Source organism: Camelus ferus, chromosome 21 (assembly GCF_009834535.1).
Source record: "Camelus ferus isolate YT-003-E chromosome 21, BCGSAC_Cfer_1.0, whole genome shotgun sequence".
Taxonomy (NCBI): domain Eukaryota; kingdom Metazoa; phylum Chordata; class Mammalia; order Artiodactyla; family Camelidae; genus Camelus; species Camelus ferus.
Genome location: NC_045716.1, coordinates 28,918,507 through 28,931,838, shown reverse-complemented (window position 1 = coordinate 28,931,838; position 13,332 = coordinate 28,918,507). Strand labels below are relative to the sequence as shown.

The 13,332-nt window shown below is 64.6% G+C and overlaps 2 protein-coding genes across 4 annotated transcripts; both read left to right on the top strand.

Moving 5' to 3' along the window:
• The first annotated feature begins 98 nt into the window (after positions 1-98).
• On the top strand, positions 99-5,117 carry MVD (mevalonate diphosphate decarboxylase). The gene is made up of 10 exons (XM_032464568.1): positions 99-259; positions 426-496; positions 892-1,006; positions 1,257-1,403; positions 2,005-2,204; positions 2,325-2,399; positions 2,510-2,728; positions 2,887-3,002; positions 3,837-3,945; positions 4,462-5,117. The coding sequence occupies exons 1-10, from the start codon at positions 190-192 to the stop codon at positions 4,540-4,542; spliced, it is 1,203 nt and encodes a 400-aa protein (XP_032320459.1). The 5' UTR covers positions 99-189; the 3' UTR covers positions 4,543-5,117.
• Positions 5,118-5,953: 836 nt separating this feature from the next.
• Positions 5,954-11,736, top strand: LOC102509853 (cytochrome b-245 light chain). 3 transcript variants are annotated; one of them, XM_032464558.1, is made up of 6 exons: positions 5,954-6,111; positions 9,220-9,289; positions 9,821-9,895; positions 10,092-10,175; positions 10,747-10,828; positions 11,367-11,736. In XM_032464558.1, the coding sequence occupies exons 1-6, from the start codon at positions 6,054-6,056 to the stop codon at positions 11,580-11,582; spliced, it is 585 nt and encodes a 194-aa protein (XP_032320449.1). In that variant the 5' UTR covers positions 5,954-6,053; the 3' UTR covers positions 11,583-11,736. The 3 variants fall into 3 exon arrangements, with proteins under 3 accessions (XP_032320449.1, XP_032320446.1, XP_032320447.1); XM_032464555.1 differs by having other exon boundaries at positions 10,681-10,828; XM_032464556.1 differs by lacking the exon at positions 9,220-9,289 and having other exon boundaries at positions 5,956-6,111; positions 9,763-9,895; positions 10,681-10,828.
• The last annotated feature ends 1,596 nt before the right edge of the window (positions 11,737-13,332 follow it).

The window sequence follows — 13,332 nt, the reverse complement described above, 5'->3', positions numbered from 1 at the left end:
CGTCGTCCGATACAGTTCATTGGCTGTAAAGTGGAGTGTGGGCCAGGCCCGCCGCTGATTGGGCGGCGCGCGGACAGATGGGGCGGTGCCGACCAATTGCTGGGGCGGTGCCGACCAATTGCTCGGCCGGCTGCGGCGCGGGTTGGAAAGGCCCGCGGTCGTGGGCTGGGGTCGCGCGGTTCCTCGGCCATGGCCGCAGAGAAGCCGGTCGTGGCGGTGACCTGCACTGCGCCGGTCAACATCGCGGTCATCAAGTACTGTGAGTATGCGGGCCTGGGGGCGCGGTGTTGGGGGGCCTGCGGACGGGGAAACTGGGATTCAGAGGGGCCGGTTTGGGCGGTGGACCCGCCCGCGGGGCGGGTGGGCTGGGCCCCGCTGGCCCCTCGGGTGGACTGACTGGCTTTGCCTCGGGTTGTCTGTTCCAGGGGGAAAGCGGGATGAGAAGCTGATCCTGCCCATCAACTCCTCTCTGAGCGTCACTTTGCACCAGGATCAGGTTAGCGTGGACTGGCAGCAAACACCAAAAATATTTACAGAACCTTTGTTTCCGAATGGTAGCAACAAACCCGCCGCCAATGAACGGTGTCCGTTCCACCCGCCGCTGTTAGGAATGCTCATCGTGCGCACACGCCTGGTCCTCCTCTGGGGGTCCCTGTCCTTCATTCCCTGTGCCCGGCCCAGTGGCCCTGATGTGGAACTTGGAAACAGGCCGTCCCCTGTGTAGTGGACGCCTGTGTGGCATCCCCACCGACCGAGCCTGGCCCGCCTGGGCCTCCACCTCCCTGCTTTCCAGCAAGGCCACTGTCCTGGGTGGGTGACCAGGAGGGACCCTCAGAGAGGAGTGCTTGGCGGGCACCCGCTCCTGAGGTGGCCTTGCGTTTCCCTTCCTAGTTAAAAACCACCACGACGGCCGCCATCAGCAGAGACTTCACGGAGGACCGGATTTGGCTGAACGGCCGCGAGGAGGACATTGGGCAGCCGCGCCTCCAGGCCTGCCTGAAGGAGAGTGAGTGGGAGCCCGGAGCTGCTGGGTCTTCAGGCCGCAGGGGTCCAGGGCACAGATGGTGCTGCTGCCACTTTGCCCGCCACGTCCCATGCCCCAGGGACCACGGTCACCTGTCAGCGTGGCCAAGTCCGGGCCTGGGGCCTCCCAAGAAGGAAGTCACGGGGAGAGGTTCGGGTGGAGACCAGTCCCAAGGGTGCTGGCCCACGACAGGCGGGCGGCTCTGCCCAGCGCCGACTCCTTCTCCCTGTAGTCCGCCGTCTGGCCTGCAAGCGCAGGAGCGGCAGCCCGGAAGACCCACTGCCCCTCAGCCACAGCTGCAAGGTTCACATCGCCTCGGAGAACAACTTCCCCACGGCTGCGGGCCTGGCCTCCTCAGCAGCCGGCTATGCCTGCCTAGGTGGGTGCCCCTCACACCCGCCGCGGCCTGTGTGATCTCGCATGTCTGAGTGCCGAGATCTCCCAGGGACCCGTGGATGGGACCCTGCACATGGCAGAAGCCCCCCAAACCGGCTTAAACTGAGTAGGGGGATTCTGTGGCTTACGTAGTGGGATTCCAGGGGGTACAGCTGGCTCCAGGTTCTGGTCCTCCCACCGGGAGTCCATCCCTCTTGCTCTACACCCCAGCTCTGCCCACCCTGTTTTGGCTCACCCTCCAGCAGGGCCCCTGGCCCCTGCCTGGGGGCAGAGCTGGTCACCACAGCGATGGGCGGTAGGGGTCACGTTCTCAGAGTCCTGAGACCAGTGACCCAGCAAACCCCCTACACCACCACCCCTCAGAGCTCCTCAGAGAGCTCTGCCTGCCCAGGCCCCCGGGCACGGGCCCCCAGGTCCCTAGCAGGCTTCCGGGGCAGCTGCTCCTTTTAAGTCCTGAGTGCCTGAGCCCACCGTGGGGGATGCCCACCTTGGGAGCTGGGATTCCTTCTCTCCCATGGCTCTGAGCCCAGGACGGACCCCAGCCTGTCTGAGCCTCTCTGCCCTGCCTGCTCCTGTGCCTGCAGCCTACACCCTGGCCCGCGTCTATGGGGTGGAGAGTGACCTCTCGGAAGTGGCCCGCAGGGGCTCGGGCAGCGCTTGCCGCAGCCTGTACGGCGGCTTCGTGGAGTGGCAGATGGGAGAGCGGGCTGACGGGAAGGACAGCATCGCCCGGCAGGTGGCCCCTGAGTCACACTGGCCCGAACTCCGAGTCCTCATCCTCGTGGTGAGTGAGACTGCTGTGGAGCGAGGGGCCCCCTCTGGCTGGCCCGGCTGAGCTGGGGGTGCAGGAGTGGGGAGGGCGGGGCTTCAGGGCGCGGTCCAGGCCATCTCTCCCTTGGGGCAGGTGAGCGCCGGGAAGAAGCTGACGGGCAGCACCGTGGGCATGCAGACCAGCGTGGAGACTAGCCCCCTGCTCAGGGTGAGGCCGCGCTCAGCGGGCGGGCCGCTCCCTGGGGGCCCTGGGAGCCCAGCCCCTCAGCCCCGTAGCCCCAGTGGGCCCACGCCATTAGGAGACTGTCTGCCTTGCAGTTCCGCGCCGAGGCGGTGGTGCCGGCCCGCATGGTGGAGATGGCCCGCTGTGTCCGGGAGCGGGACTTCCAGGCCTTCGGCCGGCTGACCATGCAGGACAGCAACCAGTTCCACGCCACCTGCCTGGACACCTTCCCGCCCATCTCCTACCTCAATGACACGTCTCGGCGCATCATCCACCTGGTGCACCGCTTCAATGCCCTCCACGGGCACACCAAGGCAGGCTGGCCGGCACGGGTGGGCTCTGTCTCACTGCGGTTCATTCGGCTGCGTGGCCCCACGTCCAAGCCCCTTGTCCCGAGTGGGTGGGAGCTCGCCTGGCACCTGGGAGCGGGTCTGAGCTGTGGCGCCTGGTCACGCTGAACGCATGGTTCCAGGTGGCCTACACATTTGACGCGGGTCCCAATGCTGTAATCTTCACTCTGGACGAGACCGTGGCTGAGTTTGTGGCTGCCGTGAGGCACAGCTTCCCACCTGAGTCGAATGGAGACAAGTGAGTTGTGGGCCGCTGTCCGGGAGGCAGGGGTGGGAGGCGTGGGTTCTCCTCCTCAGGCTGTGGTGGGGGTTGACCCGTGGAGACCTCAGGCGGTGTATCCTCAAGGACGCCTCCGTGTGACCTGGACGCTTCTCCGCCCAGCCCAGCCCACCCACACCCACACCCACGTGCACGCACGCCGCCAGCGGCTTCTGTGCAGAGTGTCTGCATTTCTTCTCTCCAGCTGTTCTGAGGGGCCCTGTTCTCAGCGTGGGGACACCTGCCCCCTGGGGGTGTGGGGGGCATGTGGGGTCCTTGTGTCCATCACTGTGAGGGGGCAGTGCCCCTTCTAGTGGGAGGGGCTGGATACTACATCCCCACCAGATGGGACAGACCACAGGACCGAGGACAGACCGGCTGGTGTGCCCTCTGGGGGCTCATTGCCCTGGTCACCCTGTGGGTGGTTTGTAGGTTTGTGCTTGAACTGAGGTGTTTTCTTAAGCTCTGCTACCCAACGTGCGTGGCAGTAGCCACAGGCCAGGGCAAGGGGGCAGCACCGAAACCTCCCCTCAGGGACCCCACCAGGCCTCTGGCGTTCCTGCACAGTGCTTAGCACACGTGGTGAGACACAGGTGACATGAAGCGTACCACCAACCACTTGGGGTGGACAGCCTGGTGGCACTAAGAGTATTCAGGGCGGGGCAAGCAGCACTTGTGCGTCAGCCCACAAGAGCCCATCCTGGTGGCAGTCACAGCCCAAGCCGCGCAGCCACTCTGGGGCTTCCGTCCTGGAGCCACCTGTCCGCACACCTGCGTCTGCAGACCCCGGGCCAGCCTGCCATTCTCTCCCAGGTTTCTGCAGGGGCTGCCTGTGGAGCCTGCCCTGCTCTCGGACGAGCTTAAAGCTGTGCTGGGCATGGACCCCGCTCCTGGCGGCATCAAGTACATCATTGCCACCCAGGTGAGCCCCGGCCGCACCCGTCACAGGCCTGTGGGCTCGGCCAGGTGGGGGGCCACCTTGCTGAGGGTCAGTCAGGTAGCAGGAACCCTGCTCCTCGGGTTTCAAAGCACCCAGCGTTTCCCTCGCTCACTCACAGTGGACGTGTGAGGGCCCTGGGGTGCGTGGGGCAGCGTTCCCGTGCTGGGGAATGTGGGGGCCTCCAGGTCACCCCACCAGACCAGGTCAGGGTCCTGCTCAGTGGTGGGGCTGGGATTTCCCTTAGATCTGTCTGATTCCAAGACCCGTGACCTTGTGCCCCCGGACACAGCCCCTATCTTCCATCCCAGGACCTGCTCTCCACCCCAAGTCTGGGCTGTGGAGGCAAGTGCCCGGGGGACCCCAGCTCTGCCTGAGGCTTGGGCCCAGGGCCAGCGTCACCATGGGGTTGTCATCTTCTGATCTGCACTTACCTGGGAGGGCAGGTGCATTCTGCCCCTCCCTGTCACCTGCCCTGACATTAATTTCTGTGCCCGCCAGGTAGGGCCTGGGCCTCAAGTCCTGGACGACCCTGGTGCTCGCCTGCTGGGCCCTGATGGTCTGCCGAAGCCAGCCGCCTGAGCACCTTAGTGGAGCCCCATCTGCCACTGGGTGAAGGGGCCACTTCACTGGGACTGGGGAGCCGGGTGTGGCGGTCGGCCCACCCTGCTTGTTGGGATTGTGGGTGGCTGCCTCACTCTGGGCCCGGCAATGTGCCGTGGCAGAGTTGGGGCAGTGGAGAAACACCTGCAGGCACCCAGGCGGTCAGGAGCCCCCCAGTACCTCATCTTCCCCACCTGCACCTACACTTTGCTGAGATGGGAGCCCAGATCAGGAGACAGACGTGGGGGACCAGCCAGCCAGGTGGAGCTGCCAGTGCCTCTACCAGTGAAGTGCTCTCTGTCCCTGAACTTGGGCCACCCCCACTGCCCCAAGGAGAAGATGGCCAATCAGTGTCCCCCCTGGAGGACAAGTCACCGTGCAGGGAGCAGCCTCAGGACACCTCCGTGAAGTGTTCCTCCAGACCCTGAGCTTAGGCCCATGTGCCTGCAGTTTATTCACAGAAAGACCAGCGGTGTGTCTGGAGCGGGGCGGGGAGCAGCACTGAGAGGTGAACGGGACTCTGTCTGGCCCCAGAGTAAAGGCAGTGAGCTGACTCTGCCTGGTGTGCTTTCTCTGGGCCCTTGCGGTCATTCTGCAGTGAGGACTGGGAAGGGGCTGCCGTGGGCTTGGCAGGAGGGGCTGAGGACTCACCTTCCCCCCAGCTCGCCCTCTTGCTCAGCTTGCCACCCCCCACAGCCCCGGCCACACTGTGACAGACCTGGTCACTAAGGCTCATGGCCTGGGATGTGGTTTGGGTCCAGGAAGGAAGGCGGGCAGTGCTGATTCAGAAGCTGTGGGTCTGTGGGTCTGAAAGCACCGGGTCGCTCCCTCCTTTGCGTGACCTACGCCATCCGTGTTCCTAGTCCCTCCCCGCTGTCCCGACCAGGCTGGGAGGAGAGGGGGTGGGCACTTGCGCCCTCTGACCTACCTCCTGGCCCCCCTCATTGTCCCAAGAGGGCCAGCTTCCTGCCGCTGGAGAGTCCTGACCTTGACCCAAAGGTAGGGCAGAGGAGGGAGGTGACAGGACAGGGCCCTGCCCTCCTACACGCTGGGTTTTCCCAGAAGCTGCACCCTGGGGGCCCCCCAAGACAGTGCTGGTGAGCAAAGGGGCTGCAGCTGCCCACACCTGCACTAGCCCAAGGCCAGATGAGGCGGAGCTGGGCCTGCGCTGACTGCCAGGGAGGGATCCCCATGAGGCCTTAGGGCTTCCTGGCCTGAGGCCCTGCTCCCTCTGCAGGGGGGCACCACTGAAGCCAGGGTGGCTGGGTCTCTCCCTGAGCTCCCGGGGGCAAGGCTCCTGGGAGCATGGGCCCGCCTGCCTGCTGGTCTGGCCAGTCACCTGGAGCCAGGGTGGGGCGGAGCGAGCAGCAAGGCGGCCCCAGAACTTGGGAAACTCTGGGCGGGGCTGGCAGGAGGCAGGCGGAGCTCGGGCCGCGGGGTCCGAAGGGTCTGAGCCAGTCGGAGGAGCCCTGGGGAGACGTGCGGCCGCCATGGGGCAGATCGAGTGGGCCATGTGGGCCAACGAGCAGGCGCTGGCATCTGGCCTGAGTGAGTGGGCACCAGGGCTCTGGCACTTGGGGTGGGGGACACAGGGACGGCTGAACCTGGGGTGAGGGGCGCCGAAACTTAAACCCTCAGGATTGGCCAGGGCCCAGCAGAGCAAAGCTGAGGGCCAGGAGTCAGCCACCCTAGGCTGCGGGCCGGGGAAGGGGGGGGAAAGGAGCAGGCTGGAGACGGGGGTGGGGAGCAGGGTCCTGACCAGCCAGAGACCCCAGACTGCAGGTCAGGAAGTGGGAACTGAAGCCTGGGGGTGGGGGCCGAGTCTGGAGCCTTCTGCCAGGGACCTGCAGCCCCGTGGGAAAGGGCCTGGGGCCAGTGTCAGGACAGGCTGCAGCCCTCAGGTTGAGGAGATGGATTCATTGCCCTCCTGCCCTGCAGACACATGCACCCCACCTCCCATCCTCTGTCCCGCTGCCACAGCTGTTCCTACTTCACTCCTCCACTCACCCCCTGAAAAGAGGAAGTTGCAGCCAGGGGAAGAGGCGTTTCGCCCCTGGTGGTTTCCGGAGAGTCACCACCCATCGGGTTGGAAAAACCCGGCCTGACCCGCCCCTGTGGCCCCTCCTGTCCTGGTGTGGAGGCTCCTTCCCAGGGGCCCTGGGGTGCAGAGGTGGGCTCCTCCTGCCTCCTGGCCAGGCGCTTGGCCCACGGAGGGGTGACCCTCTCTCTGGGGCCCAGCTCTGGGTCTGCTGAGAAGGGCCCTGTGCACAGTGCTGTAAATGGCTCCCACTGCCCCTCCCTCCCAGCTCCCCAGGTGCTCCTCGGAGGGACGGCAGGGCCCCATCACCCAGCCTTGCTCTGGTCAAGGAGCAGTGGGGTCTGCACTGTACACTTGGAAGCGAGACCCAGACACGCCCCCCTCACCCACCAATGCCAGCTGGGGGCAGAGGAGCTGGCCAAGCTGGGACGGGTAGGGGAGCAGAGACGGGTGAGGTATCCGGCCTGCCCACAGGGCAAGGTCATATTTTGGAGGGTGGTCTCTCCTGGGTCTGGAGTGGCTGAGAACCCAGAAGGTCAGTAGATGGCTCTCCTCATCTCATTTCTGCCCAGAGCTGTCCTTGGCAGACCCCCAGCCCCCAGCAGGAGAGGGTGACTGCAGGCTCTGAGCGTGGGGCTGAGAGGCCTGGATTCCTGTCCCAAGGGCGCAGATGGTACCCCCGTGGTGGCTTCCCTGTCCTCAGCCAACACCCGGGGGGCAGGGCTGTTCTGTGTCTTCTTTACAGTGATGCCCCGACATCCACCATCAGATGGGGCGGCTTGTGGGAAGGTCCCCCTTCCGACCTCCTTGGTCTGCCTTTTCCTCCTGACTCAGTATTGACTACAGCCTGGCCCTCCTCAGACCGGGCCCCACGAGTGAGATCGCAGCCCCAGGCCTGTTCTCCCCCTGCCCCCCATCCCTCTCCGGGGCCACCCACCTGGGCTTCCTGTCACGTCCCCCGTCCCAGTTCTCCACTAGCTGAAGTTTATGTCCTCACCCGAGGCCACAGCCCCGCGCCAGCTGAGGCCTGGGGCCCAGCGGCCCTGCACACGCCACCTGCAAGCCTCTCTCTTGCTGATGACCGAGGCCCAGGCTGAGGAAGTGGTGTCCCCAGGACGAGTGGACGCGGTGCTGCCTGAACATGCAAGGGCCTGCCCGCAGCGCACGGGGTCCTGGCAGCACAATGAGCCTGAGTGCACAGCGCAGCCCGAAACCAGCCGACGGCAGCGGGGCTCCGGGGGCTGGAGGGGCTCGGGGGCCTCTCTGGAAAAGGGCTGAAACCGAGCTGCACGCCTGAGGCTGGTGCTGTAAAGGGCTGCCCGCACAGGAAACACCACAAGAGCGCCCCCTCCGAGGAAGTGTGCTGTCTGTGCCAGAGCCCAGATGAAGAATGCCACGGGCAAGAGGAAACCTCTGGAAACCCAGGCCTGGGCTGTGCAGGGAGTAGGGGCTGCCCTCCCCGACCCTGTGTCGCAAGGACCACTGACCAGGAAGTTCTGGTCCCGGGAAAGGACCACAGAGGGGTGAGCTTCGGCCAGAGCGAAGCTGGGTCCAGGGGGAGGGGCAGCAGCACCAGAGGGAGGACACAGCGAGTCCGTGTTGGCTGTAAAGAATGAATATCACTGGTAACCTGGGGTGAGATCGAAGTGAAACATTCTCAAGTCCATACGTGGTTCAGGAAGAGGGATTTTAAAGTTCCATCAAGTCAGCAAAAGGCAGGCGAAGCAACAAAAGTGCTCATTAAAGAGAAAACATAAAATTAGGTAAGTTTCTCTCTGCAGCCACAGTCAACAAATACATTAAATTCACTACCATTCATGGTAGCCCCAAACCGGAAGCAACTGACACGTCCCCGAGGTCACAGAACAGGTCACCTGGGGACGATTCAGTCGAAAACTAGTCAGCAAGAGTGACCCACACGAAGGGCCGGGATGACCGCTGACCCCAGAAGAGCCGAGAGAGACTTCCGGGGTGACGGGGACCTTGACTGGGCGAGGTCACATCGGGGGAGTCACACGAGAAGTAAAGTTCTCAAGCGTACATGTGCGCCCGTCACGTAGTAATTAAACCTCCGTGAACGGCTGGGGATGTGAGACGCGGGGACAGTGGCGCAGCGATGTGAATGCGCTTCCTGAGCCACCCGCTGTGAAACGGCTAAAACGCGGCATTGTGTGTCGTGCTCGTGTTACCGCCCAAACTGCATTACTGGGGAGGAAAGACCGAGACCCTCGTGTCCCTGCAGCGACCAGGAGCACAGATCTGAGCAGAGGGCTGGGAGAGACAAACTCCATCCGGAACAGGATGTCAGCACCAGACAGGGCACGGGGGGAGGGGCGCCCACGGAGCGGGCCCAGGCCCCGCCCCCCACCCTGCCTTGGCAGCTCCTTCCGCCCACACGCTGCTCCCAGGGGAAGGCATCCTGACCCCATGCCTACGCCCCATCACCTGCCAGGGTCTGCATCCGCCTGGGCCCCTTGCCCAGCAAACACGGTGACAGACTCAAGCACAGCTCCGCGGTGGGCTGACAGCCCCACTGTGGGGGGGAAGCCCGGGGGAGGTGGCCAGGGCCCCTGCAGGGATGGGGGGCACCTACTGACCTGCTTCTCCTCTGCCCACAGTCCTCATCACGGGGGGCATCGTGGCCACAGCGGGCCAGTTCACCCAGTGGTACCTGGGCACGTACTCCATGTATCCTCCTGCTGCAGACCCCAGGCGGGGCTGGGGGCAGACACACCTCACAGTTTGCAGAGGGCTGCTCACACCTCTGCTCCTCTGCACTCCCAGCGGCGATGGGGAAGGCAGGAGGGGCTCAGAGCAGGAAATGACAGATTTGCCCGGGCCGGGTTCTGGCAAGGATGGGAGGTGTCAGTGGCCCCCAAGGGCTGACACTGAGGCTTCGGGGATGCTCAGATCCCCCTGCACCCCCTTCTATAAGCCACCCTCCCCACCCTGCCCAGGCCTGTCCATGAGTGGACGGGCCTCACTGTCCTCTGCTGGCCAAGCGGTTCCAGGTCCTTGGGAAGCCAAGGCAGGTGTAGGGGAGGGAGGGGCCGGGACAGGGAAGGAGGCAGCAAAGTGGCCAGACCTGCTCGAATCCCTCCTGGCTGCTTCCTGGCTGTGTGACTTCAGGCAGCGGCTGCACCTCTCTGTTTTTCTATCAGCAAAGGGGGCTCCCTGTGGCCCGTTAGTCAGCGGGCTCTTCCTTAACTGCAGCTTCAGTGCGGCAGGAGTTCTCATCTGCCTGCTGGAGTACCCCCGGGGGAAGCGGAGCAAGGGCTCCACCATGGAGAGGTGGTAAGTCTCCCCGGCCTGCTCTGGGGTCCTTCTGGGAGCTGGGCAGAGCTCACAGGGCTGGGTGCCTGGCCAGCCACCATGGAGGAGCCTGGTCCCGTCCCTCTGGTGCCCGCTCAGCGGGGGTGCTCTGGGCTGGGCGGGTGGTGCTGTGTGCCGAGTAGGACACGGTCTGTCTGCTTCCCTTCTCTTGGCCTAGTGGACAGAAGTACATGACCAGAGTGGTGAAGCTGTTCGGGCCCCTCACCAGGAATTACTACATCCGGGCCTTCCTGCACCTTGGGTGAGTCCCCGCGCCCTCTCAGGGTCAGGAGGCCCCACCTGCGGGCTGCCTGCGCCGCACTGCTTGGGTGGACTGAGGCCCCTCCCGGTCCAGATGCTGTTCCAAACAAGAACCCAGGGCCCAGGTTCTGCCAGAGGTTCCCCAGCCCTGTATCCACTATAACTTGCGGGGTCACCATTCACCCCAACCTCAGTAGCTTAGACCCGGAACCTCAGGGTCCTGGGTTCACTGGGCTCAGCCGGGCAGCTCTGCTCAGCTGCATCGCATGTACGCGGCTGGGTCACTGCTGGGGAGGTCGTGGCACCCAGCCATTGGCAGCTGCCTGGGTGTCTTCCCAGCGTGCCGGCTGGGGGCCAAGAGCCAGTGTCCCCAGGCTTGTCAACAGACCTGGCTGAGAACAGCTCGGGGGCCCCGAAGTGAGAAGACCAGTCTTTGGCAGGTCAGGGGCCCCCCTGAACACGCTTACAGTCTGCTTCGTCCTGCAATTCTGTGGTCTCTGACCAAGGCCTGGGGCTGTGGACCCTCTTCTGACCGCCCTTCTGTCCCCTGCATCCACCCTCGCCCCCGCCAGGCTGTCGGTACCTGCCGGCTTCCTGCTTGCCACCATCCTGGGGACAGCCTGCTTGGTCATCGCCAGTGGCATCTACCTGCTGGTGAGTAGTGTCCCCGTGGTCAGCCCCATTGGTCCTCAGCAGCCTCGGCCTCGAGGCCGGCCGTGTCCTTGCTCAGGTTGTGGTGGGGACAGTGATGGTGTGGCCTCCGTTGATGGCCCATGCAATGTGCTGGCTGGTCCCCTACACGCCTCCCATAATCCACGCCGTGGCCCTGTAATGGGGGGGTGGCAGGGTCCCAACCTTACACAAGGAAGCGGAGGCTCAGAGGGGCCTGGCCTGGCCTGGGAGTCGTTGATCAGACTTCCCTCTTCCAGTCCAAGGTGCTGTCAGGGGCACTTCTCGGAGCCTGTTAGCCAGGCAGATGCCTCGAGAATGCTCTCCAAGACCTGGGGCTGGGTTTGCCTGGAGCAGAGCTGCAGCAGACGGCCCTTGAGAGGCCTCAGTCACTTACCCTCTCTGAGCTGCAGTCCCTTCAGTCCTGTCCTGCCCCTCTCAGCTGTGGGGAGTGCGGGGATGGTGAGATGGGGCGGAGGCTGCCCGGGAGGACCCTGCGGCCCAGCCCCTCCGTGTCCTGCAGGCGGCCATCCGTGGCGAGCAGTGGACCCCGATCGAGCCCAAGCCCAAGGAGCGGCCGCAGGTGGGGGGCACCATCAAGCAGCCGCCCAGCAACCCCCCGCCCCGGCCCCCGGCCGAGGCCCGCAAGAAGCCAGGAGAGGAGGCGGCGGCAGCTGCGGGGGCCCCCACGGGTGGCCCCCAGGAAAACCCTGTGCCAGTGACAGACGAGGTGGTGTGACCCGGGCCGGAGCTCCGGCAGCCCCTACGCCTGGGCACGCCTGTGGCTGCGGCCCCTTCCCCGTTCACCCCTGGCTGCGCGGTCGTCTCCTGAGCTGCACTGGAGCCTTAGTGCCTCGCCTGTTCCCTGAAACACGTATCTGGAACCCCTCGTGCCTGAGTTTCTCCTCTGGAAATGAACGTCCAGGCCTGGGGGAAGGGAGTGTGCATCCCACGAGCCCCTCGACCTGACCTGCTAGGGCTCTCCTGCTGGAGGACTCCCGGGGGCCAGTGTGCCACGGGCATGTGCCCACTCAGGTCCCCATCCCACCTGGGCACCAGAATTGTTACCAAACCAAACCTGGGTCTGCCCGCCTGTGCGCAGAAAGCCAGCCTACTGGCACTGGGCTGCGGTCCAGGCGAGTGCAGTGCTCATTGCAGGCGCCAAGTAAGGAGCCAGACGGCTCATGCTCAGGAGACCCCAACTCCCCAGTGGGTTTCAGGGACTGGTTTTTATTTAATTTTTTGTTGTTTTTTGGGGGGTGATTAGATTTATTAACTTATTTTAATGGAGGTCCTGGGGATGGAACCCAGGACCTCGAACACACTAAGCACACGCTCTACCACTGAGCTACACCCTCCCCCTACCTGGAGGGGTTTTTAGACAGTGAGGGAGGGGGGCTGTGGGATGTGTGATCAGCAGGCCAACAGACCAAATGTGGTTCGGTAACACATACACACCTGTACACCATACACACCGCCCCTTACAACCCCCCCCAGCACACACCGCACACACTCACCAGCCACGGCAGGCCCAGGCGTGGGCCTCCTGGCTCCCGCCTGTCCCACCCCAGCCTGGGAAGCCCCCTCCTCCCCAGGCACCCACTGCCCCCAAGTCTGGAGAAGTCCTGAAGCGGCTCACCTGCTGCTTACCCCGCTCTGCTTCTTCCAGAGCCGGGGGTCCTAGCCCTTCAGCCTCTGGCCTGGCGTACACCCTGCCCAGGCAGCCAGCACTCAACACTGTACCAGCATCTCAGTCTGGCCCCACCCCAGGGATGGCCACTCCGGCCTTCCAGAAAGTCAGCTAAACTTCAAGCCCCCCTGACTGCCCCTCACGCACCTCCCGCCCAATCCTGGCTCCACCATCAGCATAAATCCAGTCGTCCCACTGTTTCTCCCCCACCCCCAGGCCCAGCACTGCCCTGTCCCGTCCGGTGCCCAGCTTAGGGCCCACAAGCTCCCACAGCCCGGGACAGACACCATCTCCACCCCGGCTCCTACTGGGCTGGCCCCCATCACCCCTCTCCCAGGGCTCCAGCCACACGGGCCTCCCTCCACCCCTGAGCACAGGCTCCCCTCTGCCTGGAACACCAGGCCCCGGATGGCCACCATGGCCGTTCTCAGGGGCCACCTCTTCCCTGCCTGCATCACTGCCCCTGGTTCCTTCACCAGCAGGCCAAGTGCTTTGCTGCCTGCCTTGGGCTGCCGGTCACCCTCAGGGCGGGTGGGGCTGTCTGTTTTGTTCACTGCTCTCCTCCCAGTGCTGGACACACGGCACCCACTCAGCAAGTAAGTGCAGAGTGAAGAGCCCTCCAGGCTCATGACAAAGGCCACCTCCTCCGGGAAGCTTCTCTGAGACCCTTCCCCTCTTCCCAGGCACTTCCACACAGCGGGTGTCAGTCAGTGGGTGAGACCGGCGAGGGGTGCAGACTACTGCCCTGCAGCGCCCCAGCCCCACATCAGCCCTGAGTCTCGCCGGGCCTGGGCGCACT

Bases quoted from the DNA above. Each gene is read 5' to 3' on its own strand.
- LOC102509853 (XM_032464555.1), top strand. From the start codon at position 6,054: ATGGGGCAGATCGAGTGGGCCATGTGGGCCAACGAGCAGGCGCTGGCA. The intron at 6,112-9,219 runs GTGAGTGGGCAC...CTCTGCCCACAG, and splicing joins GGCGCTGGCATCTGGCCTGA to TCCTCATCACGGGGGGCATC. The intron at 10,176-10,680 runs GTGAGTCCCCGC...TCTCTGACCAAG, and splicing joins CGGGCCTTCCTGCACCTTGG to GCCTGGGGCTGTGGACCCTC.
- MVD (XM_032464568.1), top strand. From the start codon at position 190: ATGGCCGCAGAGAAGCCGGTCGTGGCGGTGACCTGCACTGCGCCGGTC. The intron at 260-425 runs GTGAGTATGCGG...TGTCTGTTCCAG, and splicing joins CATCGCGGTCATCAAGTACT to GGGGAAAGCGGGATGAGAAG. The intron at 3,946-4,461 runs GTGAGCCCCGGC...TGTGCCCGCCAG, and splicing joins AGTACATCATTGCCACCCAG to GTAGGGCCTGGGCCTCAAGT.